Source organism: Capricornis sumatraensis, chromosome 2 (genome assembly GCF_032405125.1).
Source record: "Capricornis sumatraensis isolate serow.1 chromosome 2, serow.2, whole genome shotgun sequence".
Taxonomy (NCBI): domain Eukaryota; kingdom Metazoa; phylum Chordata; class Mammalia; order Artiodactyla; family Bovidae; genus Capricornis; species Capricornis sumatraensis.
Window position 1 is genome coordinate 22,061,576 of NC_091070.1, and position 20,457 is coordinate 22,082,032.

Genomic DNA, 20,457 nt, shown 5'->3' on the forward strand with positions numbered 1-20,457 from the left:
CACTGATTGCATGTTTATGCCATCATTTAGCATGTTCCCTCTTAGCTCAGTTTTTTTCATAAATTGGTATTGGGTCTAGGGACTGAAACAGTTTTAGGTTTGATTCTTTTTGGCAGGGGTTACGAAAGTATTTCATAGGTAGTGTTGTATATAACCATAAGGAAGCCAAAAATGTCTGGTTTTGTCTTTTGTTTTAAAATACATTGACTGACTTCTCAGTTCAGCTTTTTAAAATACAAATAATGCTGGTGAAGATGTGGAGAAACTGAATCAGTCATACATTGTGAATAGGAATGTAAAATAGTACAAAATATCTAGAAAATGTTTTGGTAGTTCCTTTATAAATTAAAAATGAACTTATTATCTGACCCAGCAGTTGCACTCTGGGTGTTTATCCAAGAGAGAGGAAGACTTATTTTCATATAGCAACTTGTACATGAATGTTCATAGCAACTTCATTCATAATACCCAAAAGCTGGAAACTATCCATACGTTTTTCAGTCTGTAAGAAGTTTAAAAAAAAAAAATAAAACTGTAGTGCATTTATACTGTAGAATACTACTTGGCAATAAAAAAACAAAAAACTGAACGGTTGATACGTGCAACAGTTTGGATAAACCTTAAGTGAACTGCTGCCAAGTCACTTCTCATGAGTTAATGTAACATTCATCAGATGGAGAACAAATTAGTCATTGCCAGGTGTTAGGGTTAGTGGTAAAAGGGGTGGATGTGGCTATAAAAGGAAGTCTTGTGGTGATGGTACACATAAGTATTGTGGTGGTGACTACTTGAAGTTATACACGTGATACAATTGCATAGAGCAACACACACACACAAATGAGTGCATGTGTAGCTGACAAAATCTGAATAAGCTCCATAGATTGTACCAATGTAAATTTCCTGGTTTTGATATCACACTATGGTTATGCAGGGTGGTAACACTGGGAGAGTCTGGGTAAAGGGTTCAAAGAACCTTCTTGATTTTCTGTATATAGTATCGTATTATTAGCAAACAGTGACTATGTTACCTTTTCCTTTCCAACTTGGGTTCCCTTTTATTTCTTTTTGTTTTCTGATTGCTGTGGCTAAGTCTTCAAAACTATGCTGCATAAAAGTGGCAAGAGTGGCCATTCTTGTCTTGTTCCTGATCTTAGAGGAGATACTTTCACGTTTTCACTGTTGAGTATGATATCAGCTGTACGTTTGTCATATATGGCCTCTATTATGTTGAGATATGTTCCCTTTACACCCACTTCTGGAGAGTTTTATTATAAACGGTTGTTGAGTTTTGTCAGAAGCTTCTTCTGCATCTCTATTGAGATGATCATATGATTTTTATTCTTTGCAAACTCTTTTTACAAGAAAATTTCTTTGCAAATTCCTCTGAGAATGACTGTCACTCTGTCATGTCTGCCTCTGTGACCCCATGGACTGTAGCCTGTCAGGTTCCTTTGTTTCTGGGATTCTCTAGGCAAGGATACTGGAGTGAGTTGCCATTCCCTTCTCCAGGGGCTCTTCCCAGCCCAGGGACTGAACCTGGGTCACCTGCGTTGCAGGCAGATTCTTTGATCTGAGCCACCAGGGAAACCCTAGATTCCTCTGAATCTATAATTATTTCAAAGTAAAAAGTTAAATGTAAGTAATACATAATAGCATGCTCCTTTAAAAACTATGAATAAGGCTAAAATTCCTCCTGACTACTTCCAATCCTGGTCTCCTGCCCCCTTTCCTGAGGGTAATGAATGTTAAGAGTTCGTATATGCTTCCAGAACTTTTTCTTTGGTTTTCTATGCTTATACATGTACCTGTAGAAAATACATGGTTTTTGTTCCTATATGGAGGTATGTTTTTCACACGGATGATGTACTGCTATGCAGTTATTCTACAACTTGACTATTTCACCCATCAGTATCTTTTGGGAATTTATCCATGTATTAACATGTCCAGATTTATCTTGTTTCTTTTGCCAGTTAAGAACTTGAATCATCTCTCTGACTCTCTATGTGAAGAGTCAGCTTAGATTTTTCTTCCAGGAAGTCTTTCGTGACTGCTCTCTCCTGTGTTCCCAGTGGAGGGATAGATATTCTCCCTATGTCTTGCACAGGACATATTCCCTTTATTACAACGTTGTTCATATTATAGAAGGAAACTGATGGCTTTCTTGTCCCTCATTCATTCTTGAGAATGTCTTTCCCATCTTATTTCATCTTTAAATCCATGTGCTTAGCATAGTATCTAGAATAGTTAGCAGGTTTTCAATAAATGGTCATTCAGTAAGGGCATGCATATATGAGTTACATATATATGAGTTACTGAACTACAGGGAAGGATCTGAAGTGAATTACTTAGATGAATCCTTCTGGCCTTGATGTATTGTCATCTGATGCTGTTCTTTTTGCTGGGTGGAATAATTCATCTCCACCGTGTAGTCAGTGAAATCTTGTTGAACCAAGAAGCAGAAAACAACTTGTTGGCCCTATTTCCGCTTCTTATTTACTGTATGGTCAGGGCCAAGTCATATAAACATTTAGGACCTAGGTCTCCTCCAATTTGAGATGAAAATAATGATACCTCCACTATCCACCTTATAGGGTTATTGTAAGGGTTAATTGATACAAAGTATATGTAAACATTTTGGAAATTAATGAAAAACGTGTTGCTTCTTCAAGGGTATCTGTTGTGATCTGATTCTTTTAAGGAGAATCACTGAAGAATCAGTGAATTCTATGAAAAATCAGTGAATTCTTCATAGTTTGAACTTTTTATTTTGAGATCTTAGATTTGACCATTTGTACTTTATCTGTTGTGAGTCACATATTTTAGACAGGGATATCTTGGTATACTGTTAATAATCTTGGCTTCATTTATCCATGAATTTACCCATGTATGGAAGACTTTCCAGGAACCTTGCTAATGTTTCTGGATTCTACATAAAATGCTTTGCACTTTGAATTTGTTTTTTATTCCAATAATATACTTTGCCATTTATTTATAGGTACCTGGGAAGTGGGATGGTGTATCTGCAAAGAGAAACCAAACTAAGTATAGTTTCAGATCTAACCTGGTACTGTGTCCAGTGCTAACCAAGGTGGGGCCTGTTTATTACTTAAAATCCTTTCAAAGGAGGGATATTATTTTCCTTCATTGGGAAGGATGGTGAGGGACACTGGTAATTTTAGAGTGCTTTGCAAATTTTTAACTGTTGTTTAAAGAATTTAGGACAGTGGCTTAATTTCAGATTTGCATCTGCACCAGAACCCTGTAGGGCAGCACATCACCTGAAGTTTCAGTTAAGCTCTCTCATACTTCCCTCAAAGCTACCTTCTGTGGTCCCTTAATTAAAGGAGTATGTTTGAGATGACATTTTAGAATAACATACTTTCTTCTGAAATTACAGAAGTTTATCCTAATTATAGGAAAACTTGGAAAATAAAGTGAACGGTACAAAAATAAATTAACTAAATGCTATAGTTTGATTGACATATCTTCTTACTGTTCTCAGTGTAGCCATCAAACTAAATGTTTATCACTATCTAATTTTAGATATGATTGGGTAGGGCATGTATTCAAAGCCTATAGAATTCACTGTCTACTTTCTGAAAATGGGTAAATGAATTTTTTTTTTTAGCTTGTAATTGACTTCCTAAAGTTTGACTATTAATCTTCCTTTTGAATTTTTATCCTATAAATACGAGAAACTTGCTTTAAAGTACAAGATATAATTAAGATACGTGTTTACCTGTTAAACTATTCCTTTTTTGTTGACTGCTTATTATCAGGTAGGTAAATTTGACTCATTCGAAGGATATGTGATGGTGTCAGTGCAGAGAAAACCTGAGTGGTCATTGGCAAATCATTTGACGTCTGGGCCACAGTTCTTTGCCTGTAATAGAAAACTGACTTAGATGTTCTCCAAGCCTCCTACTGTTTCTTTGATTCTTCTGCTGCTCTGTTGCTTCCCTCTCAAGATTAGGTTTTGTGAGCAGACAAATGTCAGGAGCCAGGTAAACCTTTGTGGAGCCTGCTTTTTTAATGTTGTAAAGTCAGAGTGTTTCAGATTGCTGCTCATGGTCCACTCGATCATGCGGCATCTATTTATTGAATGCTGGTACGTGTCTGGCACTGTTTAAGCACTTGGAATGCACGGGAAGCGACATAAAAGGTGATATAGTCTAGTGGGAAAGGACAGATAAGAAGCAAAATAAATGGTATGTAAGATGGTGATTCATTAGTAGAAACTAAACAGGCAAGGGAGACAGGGAGCATTGGGGAGGTTTCATTTTTGCATTGAGTATCAGAACAGACTAATTGAGGAGGATATTTGAATAAATGAGTGAATGAATGAACCATGTTCATATCTGGGGAGGAACATTCCCTCTGGATTTGCAAGTACAAAGACCCTGGAGCAGATGTTTGATGTGTTCTAAGGAGGCGTCATGTGGTTGAAGGTAGGGTAAGGGAAAAAGTGTGCCAGGAGGTAGAGTCAGACATGAGGGATTGGTGGGGAAAGGTGTCTAGGGTCTCTGTTGGGATTATAAAGAGTTTGAGTTTTAGCCTGGTTGAAATCCACTGGCAAATGAATGACGCAGTCTGACTCAGGGTTCAGCATCCCTCTGGCTGTCATATTCAGGATGAACTGAAGCATGTGCCAAGATTAGAGGCATGAAGACAAGGTAGGAAACTCTGAGTAATCCATAGGGCCATGGAATTGACTTAGGTGGTCACAAGTATTTATTAAATAGAAAATGGAAAATCGGTGCACTGCACACAGTAGATGGCAAGTTGTTTAATGAATTTATGCTAAATAAACGTGGGTGTACTGGAATACAGTATAAAATAAGCTTATTATAAAGGGTTACTATAAAAACACTTGAAAACCATTATCTTAAGGCATCTACATTTTTGCCAACTAGAACTGACTTTGGTTTTTGGACACTCAGTAAGCGGCTCCTGTATGACACAGGCTGTCTCCTATAATCACATCTCATCAGTCAGCACTTTGGCCTTCCCACTGCATTCCTCTCTCCTCCTCTTTTCCACTGTTTGCATAAGTGTTCTCGTAGAAGGGATCAAATTGTGATTTTTGTTTTCAAACCCTCTTCTGCTTAGCATTTTTTCTAGGCTTTGCCTCTTTCCCCTTTAACAGCCCTCTGGCTTTGTGGCCTAGTTCCCTGACAGTCAGCACACCCACCTAGTTTCTTCCTCCACCATCAGGGACTGGCTGTTTACCTGCCTGTATTCCCACCCACTCCTTCTACACCCTTACTGTTGCTGTAGCAACTGCCGTCTTAGTCTCCCGCCTTCCCCTGACTTTTTTCTTCCTCCTGCCAACCTGTATTCATTAAGCTCTCCCTCTCCAGCTTTGTATACTGTGAGGTCAGGGCTGATGCTTTGTAACATCTGTCAGAAGGTAGAGCCATTAATAATTCAGGATGAAGATTAAATGACTGCTTATAAAACCCTTCTCTATTTTCCACAGCTTGCAGTAAAGGGGGATTTTTTGAATAAGCAAATCATCTGATGGACTGAGATGACTGAATGCTAAGTCCCTAATTCTACAGAAAAATCACGAGTGTCCTAGGACAAATCTGTTACGGCACTGCCTTTTAATTCATTTTGAGATCTTGTATAGGGTTGAGATCTTGGTTGGTTATATGTGGCTTTTGGGATCCCCTGAGCCAAAGACAAAAACATGGGCTGTAGATCACTTCAGCTCTGAGCATGATGCCCCTGTTCTGGAAGGGGGTGATTAGAGGCTCTGCAGTACCTGAAAGCCCAGGTTCTTCCCCTTCCAACTTGCATAAAAGAAACGGTTAAGGAAGATGTGCCAGGGATTTCCATGACAGTCCAGTGGTTGGGACTCAGTGCTTTTACTACTATGGCCCCAGATTCAATCCTTGGTTGGGGAAGTTAGATCCTGCAGGCACGTGTGCAGCGTGATCATTTTTAAAAATAAATAATTTTTAAAAAGGAAGATGTGAGGGGTGTGTATATATATTATGTATATGTATATATAATGTACATATGGTGGGATACTATATAGCCACAAAAAAGAATGAAATAGTGCCATTTGCAGCAATATGGACAGACCTAGAGATTATCATACTAAGTAAATCAGAAAGAAAGACAAGTACCATATGATATGACTTATATGTGGAATCTTACAAAACAGACTCACAGACACAGAAAACAGACTTAGATGCCGAAGGGGAAAGGGAGAAGGGGAGAGATAAATTCGGAGTCTGGGATTAGCAGATACAAACTGCCCTATATAAAATAGATAAATGGCAAGGTCCTGCTGCTGAGCACAGGGAACTGCATCCAATATCCTATAATAAATTATGATGGAAAAGAATATATATACACACACACACATATATATATAACTGAATCACTTTGCTGTTGTTGTAAATCAGCTAGACTTCAATTAAAAAAGGAAAGAAAGAAGGCTCCCCTGGTGACTCAGTGGTGGAGGGTGCGCCTGCCATTGCAAGAGGCACCAGTTTATCTCTGATCCGGGAACATCCCAAGTGCTGTGGAGCAACCAAGCCCGTGCGCCACAACTGCCGAGCCTGCCCTAGAGCCCAGGAGCTGCAGCTGTTGAGCCCACGTGCCCTCGAGCCTGTGTTCTGCAGCAAGAAGCCCACGCACCACGACTAGGGGGTGGCCCCCGTTTACCACAACTAAAGAAAAGCCCACACAGCCAAAAATAAATAAATAAAATGATTTTTTAAAGTGGATTTTTTTTTAAGAAGAAAGAAAAGGTTTACAGGATTACCAAGATCTTGAATATACTTGAACAGAACTGATACGGGCTGTAACTTTTTGAACCTGTTCACTTTTTACTTAATTCTAGTTAACAAATCCTCTAGGATTTGTCCTGTTCTGTGTGTTGTGTTATACGAAGTACAAAATGCAACCTGTATTCCTTATAGGTCATCCTGTCCTAAAGCAGAAACAGAAGGGGAGAGATTTTTTCCTACCTATGCGACATTGAATTTTCCTCTCTGGTTGACTGGCACCAGCTCTGATGTCTGTGATTTGGAATAGCAGTGCCTTGACTCCAGCCGTTTCACAGGTGTTAGGAAACTTTCACATAGTAACTCTGAGGAAATGCATGGAAGTGGGCTTTAGAAAATCTTGTTGGCACTATTTGATGAATTACTTAGTCATAAATTTATGGAAGTATAGCTTCATGAAGCCAGATCTTGGAACGTTTATGGGTGCTCTGTCTTGTGCTAAATGTGATACCCCCAGTCACTTTTTTGGGAAACAGCCTTGGTTTATTTCTCTTCTGTTCCAAGACTTTAACCTTGGCCAAAGACTTATTGTAAATGTTCTTTTTATCCTGCCAAAGCAATAAAAAAAATCCAATTGACTATTTCTGAGGGGCCGAAACACCAAAAAAGCCAAAAACCAGAGGATCACACTAATGAGGAATATTTTCCTGATGTTCTGAGGTTCTCTTGCTTTTTGTTCTGGGCCTTTTACGTGCTGACCTTTCAATCACCTCCTGTCCCATTCTTGTTGCATTTTGTTACAAATTCTTGGTTGAAGATAGGTCGAAAATGAAAGTGTTGGTCACTCAGTCATGTTGACGCTTTGCAACCCCATGGACTGTAGCCTCCCAGGCTCCTCTGTCCATGGAATTCTCCAGGCAAGAATACTGAAGTGGGTTGCCATTCCCTTTTCCAGGGGATCTTCCCGACCTAGGGATCGAACCCGGGTTGCCTGCATTGTAGGCAGATTCTTCATTCTCTGAGCCACCAGGGAAGCAGTGTGTGAAGATACGCCAGGAATTGATTTTTGCTTTCCTTTTTCTTATAGGGATATTTTGGTTTGAACTCATTTCAACTTGTTGCTAGTCCCTTCAAGATAGTGCTCATCTCATTTGTGTGTGCAATGGTAGCCACTTCTCGGGAGGAGTGGAGACACTGTCAAATTTGAGACATTCTTGTGTATAGGTACCGTCAGTTCTCCAAAGAGTAAACAAGAAACTTCTCCTTCAGGGAATGTGTTGAGGGCAGGAGAGAAACATTTCAGGCACTGTGGGTAGAGTGGAACTGATCTGAAAAGTAATTGGAGTCCTTTCTCCTATTAGGCATTAGGCTGTAAAAAAAGTGCCATGTTGTGTAGTTGGCTTTTCATTTAGCTTCTAGTAATCTGCTTTCTCTCCACCTTATTTTCGCACTCGCCCCAAATTCCGAAATGGAACCATGTTTTTCAAAGAGTGGTTTGAAAGTCGCATGCATCATAATTAATTAAGGTTGCTTGTTAAATTCAGATTCCTGGGCCCACTTCTCAGATTGAATTAGACTATCTGCATATGGATCCTGAGAATCTATTTGAGAAAAAGTACCAGATGATTTATCACACATCTTACCCTTGGAATCATAAACAACAGGATCTTTGACATTGTGTCTTGACTTTGAGGGGAAACTACTTCTAAGCCTTTTCTTCCTGATGAACTAGATCATTCTTACCATTCTCAATAGGAGGAGCCAGCAGCAGAACCCCAGCTGAGAAATTATAGTTAATGTAGCTCACTTTCTGAATTTCAGGTGTCAGTCTATCCCTCGGAAGGGATTATTGCCCCCAAACATGAAGTATTCTGTTTAGTAACATTCTAGGAGCAGGATTGCTATGTACCTGCACTCTCTGTGTGAGAGATAGGAGTCCCCTGCCCAGAAGCTAAGGGGGGAAAAGTTAGTGACTCTTGTGGAATCCACAAACAGACTCCTGGAGAGCAGCAGACTTAGGAGCTTGGGTGGGAATGGGATGGGCCTAGATGCCTGTCCTGCAGGTCTGACTGGAATCTGCAGAGAAGTTGCTGTTAATGGATGCAAAGGGCTTTTGCCAGAGGCCCCAGCTTTCTCGGCAGGGCTGCCTCAGCTGATGCAAACCCCTGCTGCTGTGGCTGGTGGGGTTGGCCAAGTTTCTTTTTGTTGAGTCTTGTTTCCACCCCCAACTTCTTGTCAGCCCTGTATACAGATGCCGGTTTATTTGCACACTCCAGGCTGATCTCGAATTTGAAAGATTCTCATTGCTTTTGAGCTTAGTGTTTGGGAAACACGGCATGCCTGTGGCAGCTAGGACACCCTGTAAGGGAAATACCTGGACTCAGTAGCCCTGTCATTCATTCCCGGTATGTGTGTGAGTGTGGCCAGTGTTTAGGACGTTTTAAGAACATCGGTCTGTAGGGACTATTACTTGGGGCCTTCTCTGTGATGTTTGGAGTTCTAGGGACCATTTTTTCTAAGTCACTTCTCTCTTTCCTTCCATTTCACACTTAACAGGAATAAAGTCTGTTTGCCCAGGCCTTGTTTCCACACGTAACTGAGGTATTAGAGTTCTTCCCTCTGGTGAAAAGACAGCTTTGGGGGACAAAGGACTGACTGGCTAGCGGTGGCACAGAATGTCTCAGGACAGGTTGGCAAATTCCTTTGCACTGTGGTCCAGGGACTCCTTTCTTTTTTTTTTTTTTAAATAGTAATCTCTTTAATTTATATAGCACTTAGTCAGTTACAAAGTTTTATACCACATACCATTTTATTATGTCTGTATAATGAAATAAATTTAATTGTATATAAATAATGTATTAAAGAATCTTCAGAACCAAAGTTAATATCAGAGTTTCAGAGGAAAGGTGACTACTTGGATTTAAATTTAATAAAACAGCATGTTGAGAAAACTAAAATTGTGAATTAAATTATGTCAAATGGTCAAACATGCTAATACTAATAAATTTCAAATAAATCTTCCAGGCTCTAATTTAGATGTCTCCAGGCCCTTTCCAGCTCTGATTGCCTAAATGTATAAACTTTTTTCTTAAACTACTAGACTCTCTTTGCAAGATCACAATGTCTTTTGAAACAGAGTGAGTTAACAGCACTAATGTGGCCCTCATTTCTGTAGCATTTCCAATGCACAAAATCAGTATGTAATCTCACTTTCTTACCAGTAATTTGGTTATGCATGGACAATGAATAGTCATCCCTCTATAATAAAACAGTGTCCAGGTAGTCAAGGAGACTGACTACTAGAAAGATAAGTTACCTAGTACTGTATAATTGTTAATGTTCATGGTCATCCTAGTTAACTGTGACATTGGAAGTATCTTCTGAATCATCATAATAAATACTTTTGAACCATACCATCTGACTTTTTAAAAATGTTATGAACATTATGAAGCTACAGAAGAATACTGGGTGAATCAGAATATACCAGTCTCTAGTAGAAGCTGGATAAATGGAATTATATATATTAAATTATAATTATATATATCAAAGTATATTTTAAAGCTAAATATAAACTCATTGGGAACTGTAAAGGGAAGCAAGTCATCCTGCTTTTCTAATTGTTGTAACTGCTGGCTCTGTATTTAATTTAAATTTTTTCTTTAATATTTATTCTTGAGTTATGCCATATGGAATATAAAAATTCTCTGAACAGATTGAAAATTTAAAAATAAGTGCATAAGCAATATAGTCATTATTATTTTTAAAAATCCAGAATAAACTAGAGTATCTTGTTTTGCTGGCTGATGGTTTCTGTGTCTCTAATTCAAAAGACAGATATATTTCTTAAATACCATCCATGATAGTCAGTTAGGGTGGACACCACTGACTTCCCAGGGTCTTGACAAGTAACTATTTGTTTATGTAGCTCAGGTAAATAAAAGAACTAATCATTTTAATATGTCTTTTCATTCAAGATGCTTGCTGTATCTTATTCCTATAAACTTAGTGGTAATTCAACTTTTGGAGATTGAAGAAAGGAACCGCAAAGTTAAATAATTTGTTTTAATGTAATCAAGGAGTCATCTCTGTCCTTTTTATTACCTTCTAGCCCACTGCGTAGAAACACCTTGCTGCCAGAATTCAGATGTGCAAGCCTGACAGGAGGTCCTGGTTATGAAATGCAGCGTTTTTTTTATTTGCAGACTTTCACCCTACTTGCCTCAGGCCTGATCCATGTGCTTTCTGCCTTCCAGTTCTCTCCTGCGGTATGGGGGCAACCTATCCCTCCAAAGTGCCATGAGTGTGCGATTCAACAGCAATGGGACCCAGCTCCTGGCCCTGAGGCGTCGCCTGCCCCCCGTGCTCTATGACATCCACTCCCGCCTGCCTGTGTTCCAGTTTGACAATCAGGGTTACTTCAACTCTTGCACCATGAAAAGCTGCTGTTTTGCAGGAGATCGTGACCAGGTATATGCCTTCTACCTCCTGCATCCCACATTCTTGCTTTCCTCTCATATTGTTCTTTATGTACTGGTCTTTATTTCTCTTTAGCCATGTCAGGTAGAAACAGTTGAAACAGTAAGGGTCTGGAGACATTCCATCTTAATAGTGAGTTTCTTCATCAGAGTTGCCTTTGGATAATATGAGGTATACACCATAAACCACAATATAGTTCTGAGCAACCTACATCTGCTGAGTTTGTGAACAGGTTTTAAGACTCTAAGAATGTGTCGTATCAGAAGAGAGGAGGAAGTCCATAGAAAATTAGCCTGCCAAAAAGGACACCTTTTTTTTTTTTCGGTATCAGTGAAATACTGTGGGTACCAGCTAAGAGACATACATCCTGAATAGCCCTTTTGGGTGGCATCTTTTTCTTGGATGAAATGGGCTGTGCAACTTTGAGAGGAAGCCAGATGCACCACAACTGGGAAGGAGAACCGAAGCTGTCAAGTTTCCTGCCTTTTCACAGTCTTACTGGGAGTCGAAATACTGATGTTGCCTTAGAGCTGGCAGTTTAAAAACATACCAGTACCTTGTCAATCTTGGCCATAGAAGTGCTGAAGTGAGTGTCAGTGAATGGACTGGTTGGACTGGTCTGAGTAACCAAGTTTTAGCAAAGACAAATATAAAGGAAGACTGATCAAATAATGTGTTTTTTTTCTTCTTCTGAAACACAACAAATCTCATTGCTGTTGCACATCTAGATTGGAAAAAGAAACCTTGGTTTCTTGCTAATTCTTTGTGTTCTCTTTGGATCCATCAGCTATGTCAGATTTTTACATATAATTCTCACATGCTGTATGCCACTGCTTTAAAGTTATTTGTGGGCAAGAGGCATAAAAGAAATAGTTATTTAAGAATTTGTGAAGATCCTATTTTTTTGAAAGCAGTAGCTAGGATTTTTCTCCCTAGCTGAGGTTGCTAGAGGCTTTCCAACATCATAGCTTAAGGATTAGCATATGTCGCAGGAACACAATAAAGCTTTTTAATTAGAGTTGCTTGTTAAAGAAGCTGAGAATATCTTCTAAGTTGCCCAGACTAGGGATTTCCCCTTTTGTAAATAGAGAATATATGTCTAAATTCAGAATTTATGTTCAAGTCAGGGCCTACTTAGCTGCGATCTACACTTAAAACCACTAGGTGGCCTCAGTTATATAAGTGATAAATTTCCCTTGAGAGACCACAATTCTTGATAGACTTAGTTTTTATTAGGCAGTTTGTTTCTTGGGTGGAAAGAAGCAGTTTCTAGAGATGAACTGATTCTTGATAGAACAAGTAGCTTTCTGCTCTGCAGATGGTTGATTTAGTTTCATTTAGCTGCGGAAATGACAACCAAGCACCTCCTCCCTCTCTCTCCACCTTTCTTCCTTGCTTTTGTTGATTTTCCATCTTCTGTCAACCTCTTATGCATGTGCGTTTTATTTCATTGAGCAATAAAGAGCAGGCTCTACTTCATGAAGTGGTTTATTAGGTTTTATTACCGGAGACACAGGGCCTGAGGAAAAGGAGAAAAGAGGTGAAGGGGAATGGATGCTGTGTTTCTGTCGGTTTCTGTGTTAGCAGCCGGAACCTGTCTGCATGGAGTCCTTGAAAGATGGAGAACAAAGGCTTCTAACCGAGATGTAAGAGCACCTAGGCCATGATTTCTCCAGCTTGGGACTGTCCACATTTTGGTCAGATAATTCGTCTTTGTGAGGGCCTGTCCTGTGCATTCTAGGATAGTTAGCAGCATTCCTGGCCTCTCCCCACTAGATGCCAGTGTCATCTCTCCCAGCTTTCCCCAAAACAACCAAAAATGTTTCCAGACATTGCCAGTTTATCTCCTAGGTGGAGAATTGCCCCAGGTGAGAACTTTTGCCTTAAGTTACAGTTATGAGATACTTAGGGACAAGTGGGCTTCCCTGATAGCTTAGTTGGTAAAGAATCTGCCTGCAATGCAGGAGACCCCGGTTCAATTCCTGGGTCAAGTACAGGTATTACCATAGTGAGAACCATGTGAGTTATTTTGTGGTGATCCTGGTTATCTACATTGACAGGATGCAGTGCTTTTTGTCTTTCAGGTTATATATAATGATAAAAACATGGGAAGGCTTTTGATTTTCTCTATTCAGATTTGACGAATATGTACGTCTTATGGGAAGAGTTTGTGGGTAATGTATCCTTTCTGACAAACTAGACTGTTTTTTGGATGGGCTAAGTGATTTGCCATGGATAAAGGAGGGTGGGAAGTCACTGAGTCTTAACTTCAGATCCATTTCGGAGTTAGTCTATTTATATTCCCCATATAGATTATCAGAGTATATGACCTAGGGAATGAGACGCACAGAGATTTATGTGTGGCTGTTTTCTTCACCCCTTAGGGACTAAGAAATGTAGCTAATTCATCATTGTCTTGTCTCCAATGCCTGGTGTACTGAGAGCACAATAAATATTTGTTGAAGTGAATCTTAAGTATTTTAGTCAGCGTGTGGTTTTTAGCTTTCTGGGCCTAAGGCTTGTCTAACTGTAAGTCAGGACTGATAATACCTGTTTTCTTGCTCAACTTCCAGGAGCTTTAGGAGGATGATTAAATAATGGATTTTCAGTGAAACTAATCAGCTGAGCTTATACTTCTAAGTGTTACACAGGAGGCCAAAATTATTGTCTCATTTCTGAAACATGTCTCTCAAAGGTGATTTACGGCCTCTGCCTTTACACACTTTGGGCTGAAGCAGAGGCTGCCATAGGTACTGTATGATCTGTAAGACTGATACTCTGACTAGTTCGAACAGGATCTTTTTAGCTGCTTTCAAATTCCAAAGCCTACTCTTTCCTTATATCAGGTCTTTGTATTTGGTCTTGTTCTTGTATACTTTGAGAACGCCCACAGCCTGAAGTTCTGTGCTCTGCAACTCTTCATTTAGTCATAGGCTGGGTAAGTAACCATCCCAGAGAGGAATCTGAGAATTTCCATAATAGGAATGAACATGGTCAGCAAAGGCAGTGAGTGACTTATCTATCTGAGACAGTCTTCTGGCTTTTCATTACAATGAGATTACGCAGTCCACCCAAATCAAAACATTATGCAAGAGAGTCTGTATTTCTTATTAGACTATCCTAGGTTTACTAGGTAATTCATTAGGCCCAGAATGAAACTAACATTTCAAGATCTTGGACTTGGAATAAAGTGTAAAACTGAATAGTGTTTTGTGTCTTCTGCATGCTCATTGCCACCATTGTGGATCAGTTCTAATTATAGAGCTTTTAGAGATTTTGTTCAGTCCCTAGGAGGGCCTTCTACAGATGAGAAAACAGGCTGAGAGATTTAGGTTAAAACAAGTTAAAACATACAAGTTTGAGTAGGACTAGAACCCAGATTTTTGAGCTCTCAATAGAGGCTCCTTTTTGCTGTATAGAAGGTCACAATTTAATGCCAACAAAAGCAAGGTAAGCAGCAAAGACGAATGAGTTGGGCTAGAAGTAAGCAATAGTGAGTGGTGGGGACTATAGCCACAACTTAGATTTATCCTCCCTAAATCTAAGTGAATGCCATGTAAATGAAGCTTTGACCAAGCTTCAGCCTATTGTGGCCAAGAGGGCCAGAAATAAAGATTTGTTATGTGACATTTCTGTCCTTTATTGTGCCCATCTTTGCATGAAATGTTTCCCTTGGTATCTCTAATTTTCTTGAAGAGATCTTTAGTCTTTCCCATTCTATTGTTTTCCTCTATTTCTTTGCATTGATCACTGAAAAAGGCTTTCTTATCTCTCCTTGCTATTCTTTGGAACTCTGCATTCAAATGGGTATATCTTTCCTTTTCTGTCTAGTCAAAGCTCTGGTTTTTCCAGTAGTCAGGTATGGATGTGAGAGTTGGGCTTTAAAGAAAGTTGAGTGCCAAAGAATTGATGCTTTTGAACTGTGGTGTTGGAGAAGACTCTTGAGAGTCCCTTGAACTGCAAGCAGATCCAATCAGTCCATTTTGAAGGAAATCAGTCCTGAATATTCATTGAAAGGACTGATGCTGAAGCTGAACTCCAATATTTTGACCACCTCATACAAAGAACTGACTCATGGGAAAAGACCCTGATGCTGGGAAAGATTGAAGGAGGGAGGACAAGGTGACGACAGAGGATGAGATGGTTGGATGGCATCACCGAATGGACATGAGTTGGAGTAAACTCTGGGAGTTGGTGATGGATAGGGCAGTCTGGCGTGCTGCAATCCGTGGGATCTCAGAGTCGGACCCGACTGAGTGACTGAACTGACTGACTAACTGATATGAAGTTTCTTGAATTTTAAGTATTGCACCAAATTCATACTTCATTGTATGAATTAAATGAACAGGTGCACCTGTTCTGTTCTAGAGCCACAAGTTTCAAACCTCTGCTTCAGCAGGAAAACATCCATTTTTCCTACTGAACCTGTTTCCTACTGAACCTGTCCTAACTTCATGCCCTTTCCCCCTTCCATCTTATAAAATAAGAAGACAGATATTTGCCGAGCATCTACTGTGTACCAGATGCTGTGGTAGACGCAGTTACATGACTGCCAGTTTGTATCCCTTTTGAGACTTTCATTCAAAGCCCTGTATACACTCTGTCACCCCCACTTTTGGCTACAGATACACAGTTTATTTATTGCTATATATAATAATAATAATAATATAGGGCTTCCCTGGTGGCTCAGACGGTAAAGAATCTGCTTGCAGTGCGAGAGACCTGGTTTCAATCCCTTGGTTGGGAAGATCCCCTGGAGGAGGGCACGGCTACCTGCTCCAGTATTCTTTCCTGGAGAATCCCCATGGACAGAAGAGCCTGGTGGGCTACAGTCCGTGGGGTTGGTTGCAAAGAGTTGGACACAACTGAGTGATTAAGCACAATCTTATTCAAATTTGATGGTGTCTGTCATCAGATAAGGTGACATAAGTGACATCAGATTGGTTGGGTATCAACAGGAACAGTTAGCCCCAAATAAAGCCTTAACTGTTTTTTTAAGGTAGCCTACCTTCCAGTCTTGCAGTATAATGAGGAGTCTTTCAGTAAAACACCAAATAGCATTCCTTCCTCTGGAGGCTGCCTAAATCTAAAGGATTCTCCTCCTTGCTTTTGTATCATACTTGGATTTTTGTTTGTTTGTTTTCCCTCTTCTCCCTGAAGCCTGACTAGGTACATTCTGTCTCCCAAGCTTCATACTCCCCTCTGTATACTTAGTGAGTCAGTCTCTTAACAGGGTTAAAAAAGAAGGCCAGTTTTCCACCTGCTAGCTTTTCTGGCACTCACTTTTAAGACAGCACTCAGTTTTTGTTCCTTTTCTTTCACAATTCCTTAAATGGCTCTTGCCCTAGATTGCTCGAGTCCAGCGGAATAGCTCAGGCTTCTGGGAAATAAGTCTTTCAGGCTAATGGGTTTGTGTGGCTTGGAGATAGACTGTGGTAATTTAAAAATCTTCTCTTGCTTTAGTCTCGTTTAACACCTAGTCTAATAGTCCCTATATCTTGCTGAAAGTGGGAGAGGGAATAAAGTTTTCTGGAAAGAACTGAGCCCTTGAGTGTCTGAACATTGGTATCATTTACACAGGTCTTTCTTTTGAACTTGATAGATGGCAGAACCCCTAAAGTCATGATAATTAAGTCATCATATCTCATCTCCTGACTTGTACCCTGTGAAGCCAACAAAATAGCCTTGTATACCTGGCTTGGCCTCAGACGTTACATCACCGCTCAACCTTTCTGTGTTGACATTGTATGGGCATAGCAGAGGTATGGGAATCTGTCAGGAAGTGCGATCCAGGCCAGTAAAGCAACCTAGAAAGTTATAGCTTTGCTTTTTTCTTTTTCCCTAATAATTCCATGCAGTGAAGGACAGGGAAGCCTAGCGTGTTGCCGGGGTCGCAAACAGTCAGACACGACTGAGCGACTAAACAACAGCAACAGTAAAAACTCTGATTAAGCTCACTTGGGGGCCTAGTGTACCATATGTTCCCCTTCAGTGGAAATAAAGGCACCCTTTCACAGGGGAGATTCAACTCTTGGGTTCTGTCTCCTTTGACTTGTTTTGTGTCAGCTCTTTCTTCTTGCCTTTCTTTTATGTCATATATTTTTAGCCCTTTGGGCTTTCTAGGTGGCACAGCAGTAAAGAACCCGCCTGCCAATACAGGAGATGCAGATTCATTCCCTAGGTCGGGAAGATCCCCTAGAGGAGGAAGTGAGAGCCCACTCTAGTATTCTTGCCTGAAAAATTTGGTGGACAGAGGAACCTGGTGGGCTGTAGTCCATGGGGTTGCAAAGAGTGGTACATGACTGAGCAACTGAGCACACACACACACATTTTTGGCACTTTAGCTTCAAAAGTGCTTTCATGTCATACTAATCCTCCCAGCGACCTTTGGGTGTAGTTGGACAGGTTTGATCCCCATGTGACACTAAGGTCTAGTGTGGTTTGAAACTGCTGAACCAGGACTAAACTCAGTCCCTTGCCTGTGATGAACCCTCTTCCTCATAGGCATGCTGCCACCTGTGTTTTCAGATCAAGTGGTGATAGCCCCCTCCATGGGCTGATGAGAAAGAGCTGAACTCAGAATGTTGTGGCCAAGGAATTCCTTCTTGTATGTATTTTTTAGGTGAATATTTTAGGAAACTTTATTCTATAGAGCGAAGGTAGCATGAAAATAACTTACTAAATAAGCCATTTATAATTCTTTTCTAATCCTGAGCCTCTTTGAAAGTCTAAAATCTTTGAACACTCATTTCATAAAAATGTACATATGCACACAGTTTTGCATATAATGTTAAGGAGTTTATGGAATTCCTGAAAACTAGGGGTTTCAAGTATTAGCAATCCCGAATTAAGATCTAACTCAAGTATTAAACCATCTTTTGGTTCATTTGCTGATGTAGAACTTAGAAAGCTTAAAAGGTTTTGGGGTGTATGCAGACCTACTAGATACAGTCTAGTTTTTAGTTGTTAAACTGAAAAGGAATACTGCTGCTGCTGCTGCTAAGTCGCTTCAGTTGTGTCAGACTCTGTGCGACCCCAGAGATGGCAGCCTACCAGGCTCCCCCGTCCCTGGGATTCTCCAGGCAAGAACACTGGAGTGGGTTGCCATTTCCTTCTCCAGTGCATGAAAGTGAAAAGGGAAAGTGAAGTCGCTCAGTCTTGTCCGACTCTTAGTGACCCCATGGACTGCAGCCCACCAGGCTCCTCCGTCCATGGGATTTTCCTGGCAAGAGTGCTGGAGTGGGGTGCCATTGCCTTCTCCAGAAAAGGAACACTAGGTGACCTGATTTCTTCTTAGGAATAAATAGAATTGATGTGATCTGCTAACGTAGCATGATAGTGTTCCTTTAATGTATAGTTCCTGAGTAGGAGTCTGGGCTCCACTTGGAAATCCCTAGTAGATGGGGACAGAGTATAACCTGCCTACTTGCCCTATGCTCCTTGTAGAGTTTACATTAAGTAGCTTTACCACAGAAGAGAAATTGATTGCTGAAGGCCATCTGGTTGATGACACCTCTTCTTGCCCAGGTTTCCGAAAGAATTTTGCCAAAGATTCATCTTTAAGTAATGCAGGCTACTTTGTTACAAGCAGCTGTTAGAGACTTAGAGTTTTTGGTTTTTTTTTTTAATTTCTTTCCTACTGATTATTTCACAGTTATTGGCTGTCTTTATGGAACGTTTCTTTGTTAATAGAATTTTTCCTACTCAGAACCCATAAACGTTAGTTACTTTAATAAACCAAAGAATTCCAGGAGCCTAGTAGAGCTGACATGGCAAATGATCCAAAGGAGCAAAAATCATATCACTTCACATGCAAAAAATAGTGTTAATCTTATGCATATGCATATTTGTTTGCTTTTATTGGGAGCCAACAGACCTCTATTTTCTCTTACCAAATAAAATCACGTAAACCTATGGGTTTGGCCATTTCCAAAGAAAAATTTTCTTGTTTTCTTTGGATGGTATTTGTGGCAGGCACTCAGTATAAATGATATGATCAAAGGCATATTACATACCAATAGGCAAGCCTTTTACTGAAAATAATCTCATAGAGAGCATATCACAGAATTGTTCAGTCACATTTTTTTCCCCTTCTGACAAAGGCCAGGGAGAAATGAGAACTGTGTTTGATTTAAATGTTAGTAGCAGTTTCTCTGCTCTTACTGATCCAGGCCAGAGAGCCATCTGGTTTTTCTGTCGTAGTCAATACAGTTAATTGGACAGGGATGCCATTTACTGGAGAAATAATTAATCAGTTATTATGGGAAGAACCTCAGAACTGTGTAAATTGATCAGTACTCAGTGAATAGTAGCTGACTGATGTTTCTTTCTCCATTAGCAGATATTGGGGAATATCAAATACTGTGCAAAGACACGTATGCACATGCTTTACACTTACACATCGTGTGTGTGTGTGTGTGTATATATATACACACTTTGAGAGAGAAGTAGGGCAGAGAAATTGAGGAGAAAGAGATTTCTATGTTAGTAAAGAACCTAAGATAGTTTGGGTTATTTTTCAAGTGTATCAGGTAGATGGCCTGTTCCTCCTGCCTTTTAGAACTTTTTCCTCTTTTTAATATAGATTTTGGTGGGTGTGAAGAGGGGGACTTTTTTTGTTTTGTTTTGTTTATAAACCCAGTGAGGCCTTAAAATATAATTGATAGGGAGTTATCTATATTCCAAATTTGTCCCTTTATTTGGTTTGTTTAGCCATTAAGGTTTATTTATTTTTAAATTTTTTACTGATGCATTTTCTTTTTTTTTAATTTTATGGAAGTATAGTTGATTTACAATGCTGTAGTAGTTTCAAGTGTACAGCAAAGTGATTCAGTTATGCTTGTACATATGCTCATTCTTTTTTAGATTCTCTACTCATATAGGTTGTCACACAATGTTGAGTAGAGTTTCCTGTGCTATACAGAAGGTCCTTGTTGATTCTCTGTCTTACAAATAGTAGTGTGTGTATGTTCATCCCAGGCTCCTGATTTATCCCTCCCTCTATCACATTTCCCCTTTGGTCACCATAAATTTGTTTTCAATACCATTAAGGCTTAAATAAAGATGTTAGGGAAAAAGAAACTATTGCTTTGCTTGAAGATGGCTAATAAATAATTTTTTTCCCAGTAAGCTTCTACTTAGTAGGCATTTTTGCCGTGGCAGGCCATATTTAGATCCTTCTTTGAACTTTCAAGTTATTAATAATTACTTGTGACTTAGGTCACTCTACAAAGGTGGTCTT

The 20,457-nt window shown here is 39.8% G+C and overlaps 1 protein-coding gene across 2 annotated transcripts in view; it reads left to right on the forward strand.

Annotated features, from left to right (window-relative positions):
• The window catches only part of DCAF5 (DDB1 and CUL4 associated factor 5), a 94,140-nt gene that overhangs the window by 38,039 nt on the left and 35,644 nt on the right, over nucleotides 1-20,457 (forward strand). Inside the window, exons 6-7 of one of the 2 annotated variants that reach the window (XM_068963378.1) lie at nucleotides 10,994-11,207; nucleotides 11,654-11,758. In XM_068963378.1, coding sequence (XP_068819479.1) covers nucleotides 10,994-11,207; nucleotides 11,654-11,758 — 319 coding nt within the window. Of the gene's footprint in view, nucleotides 1-10,993; nucleotides 11,208-11,653; nucleotides 11,759-20,457 lie in introns of those variants that run through there. The other variant, XM_068963369.1, reaches the window with a different exon arrangement.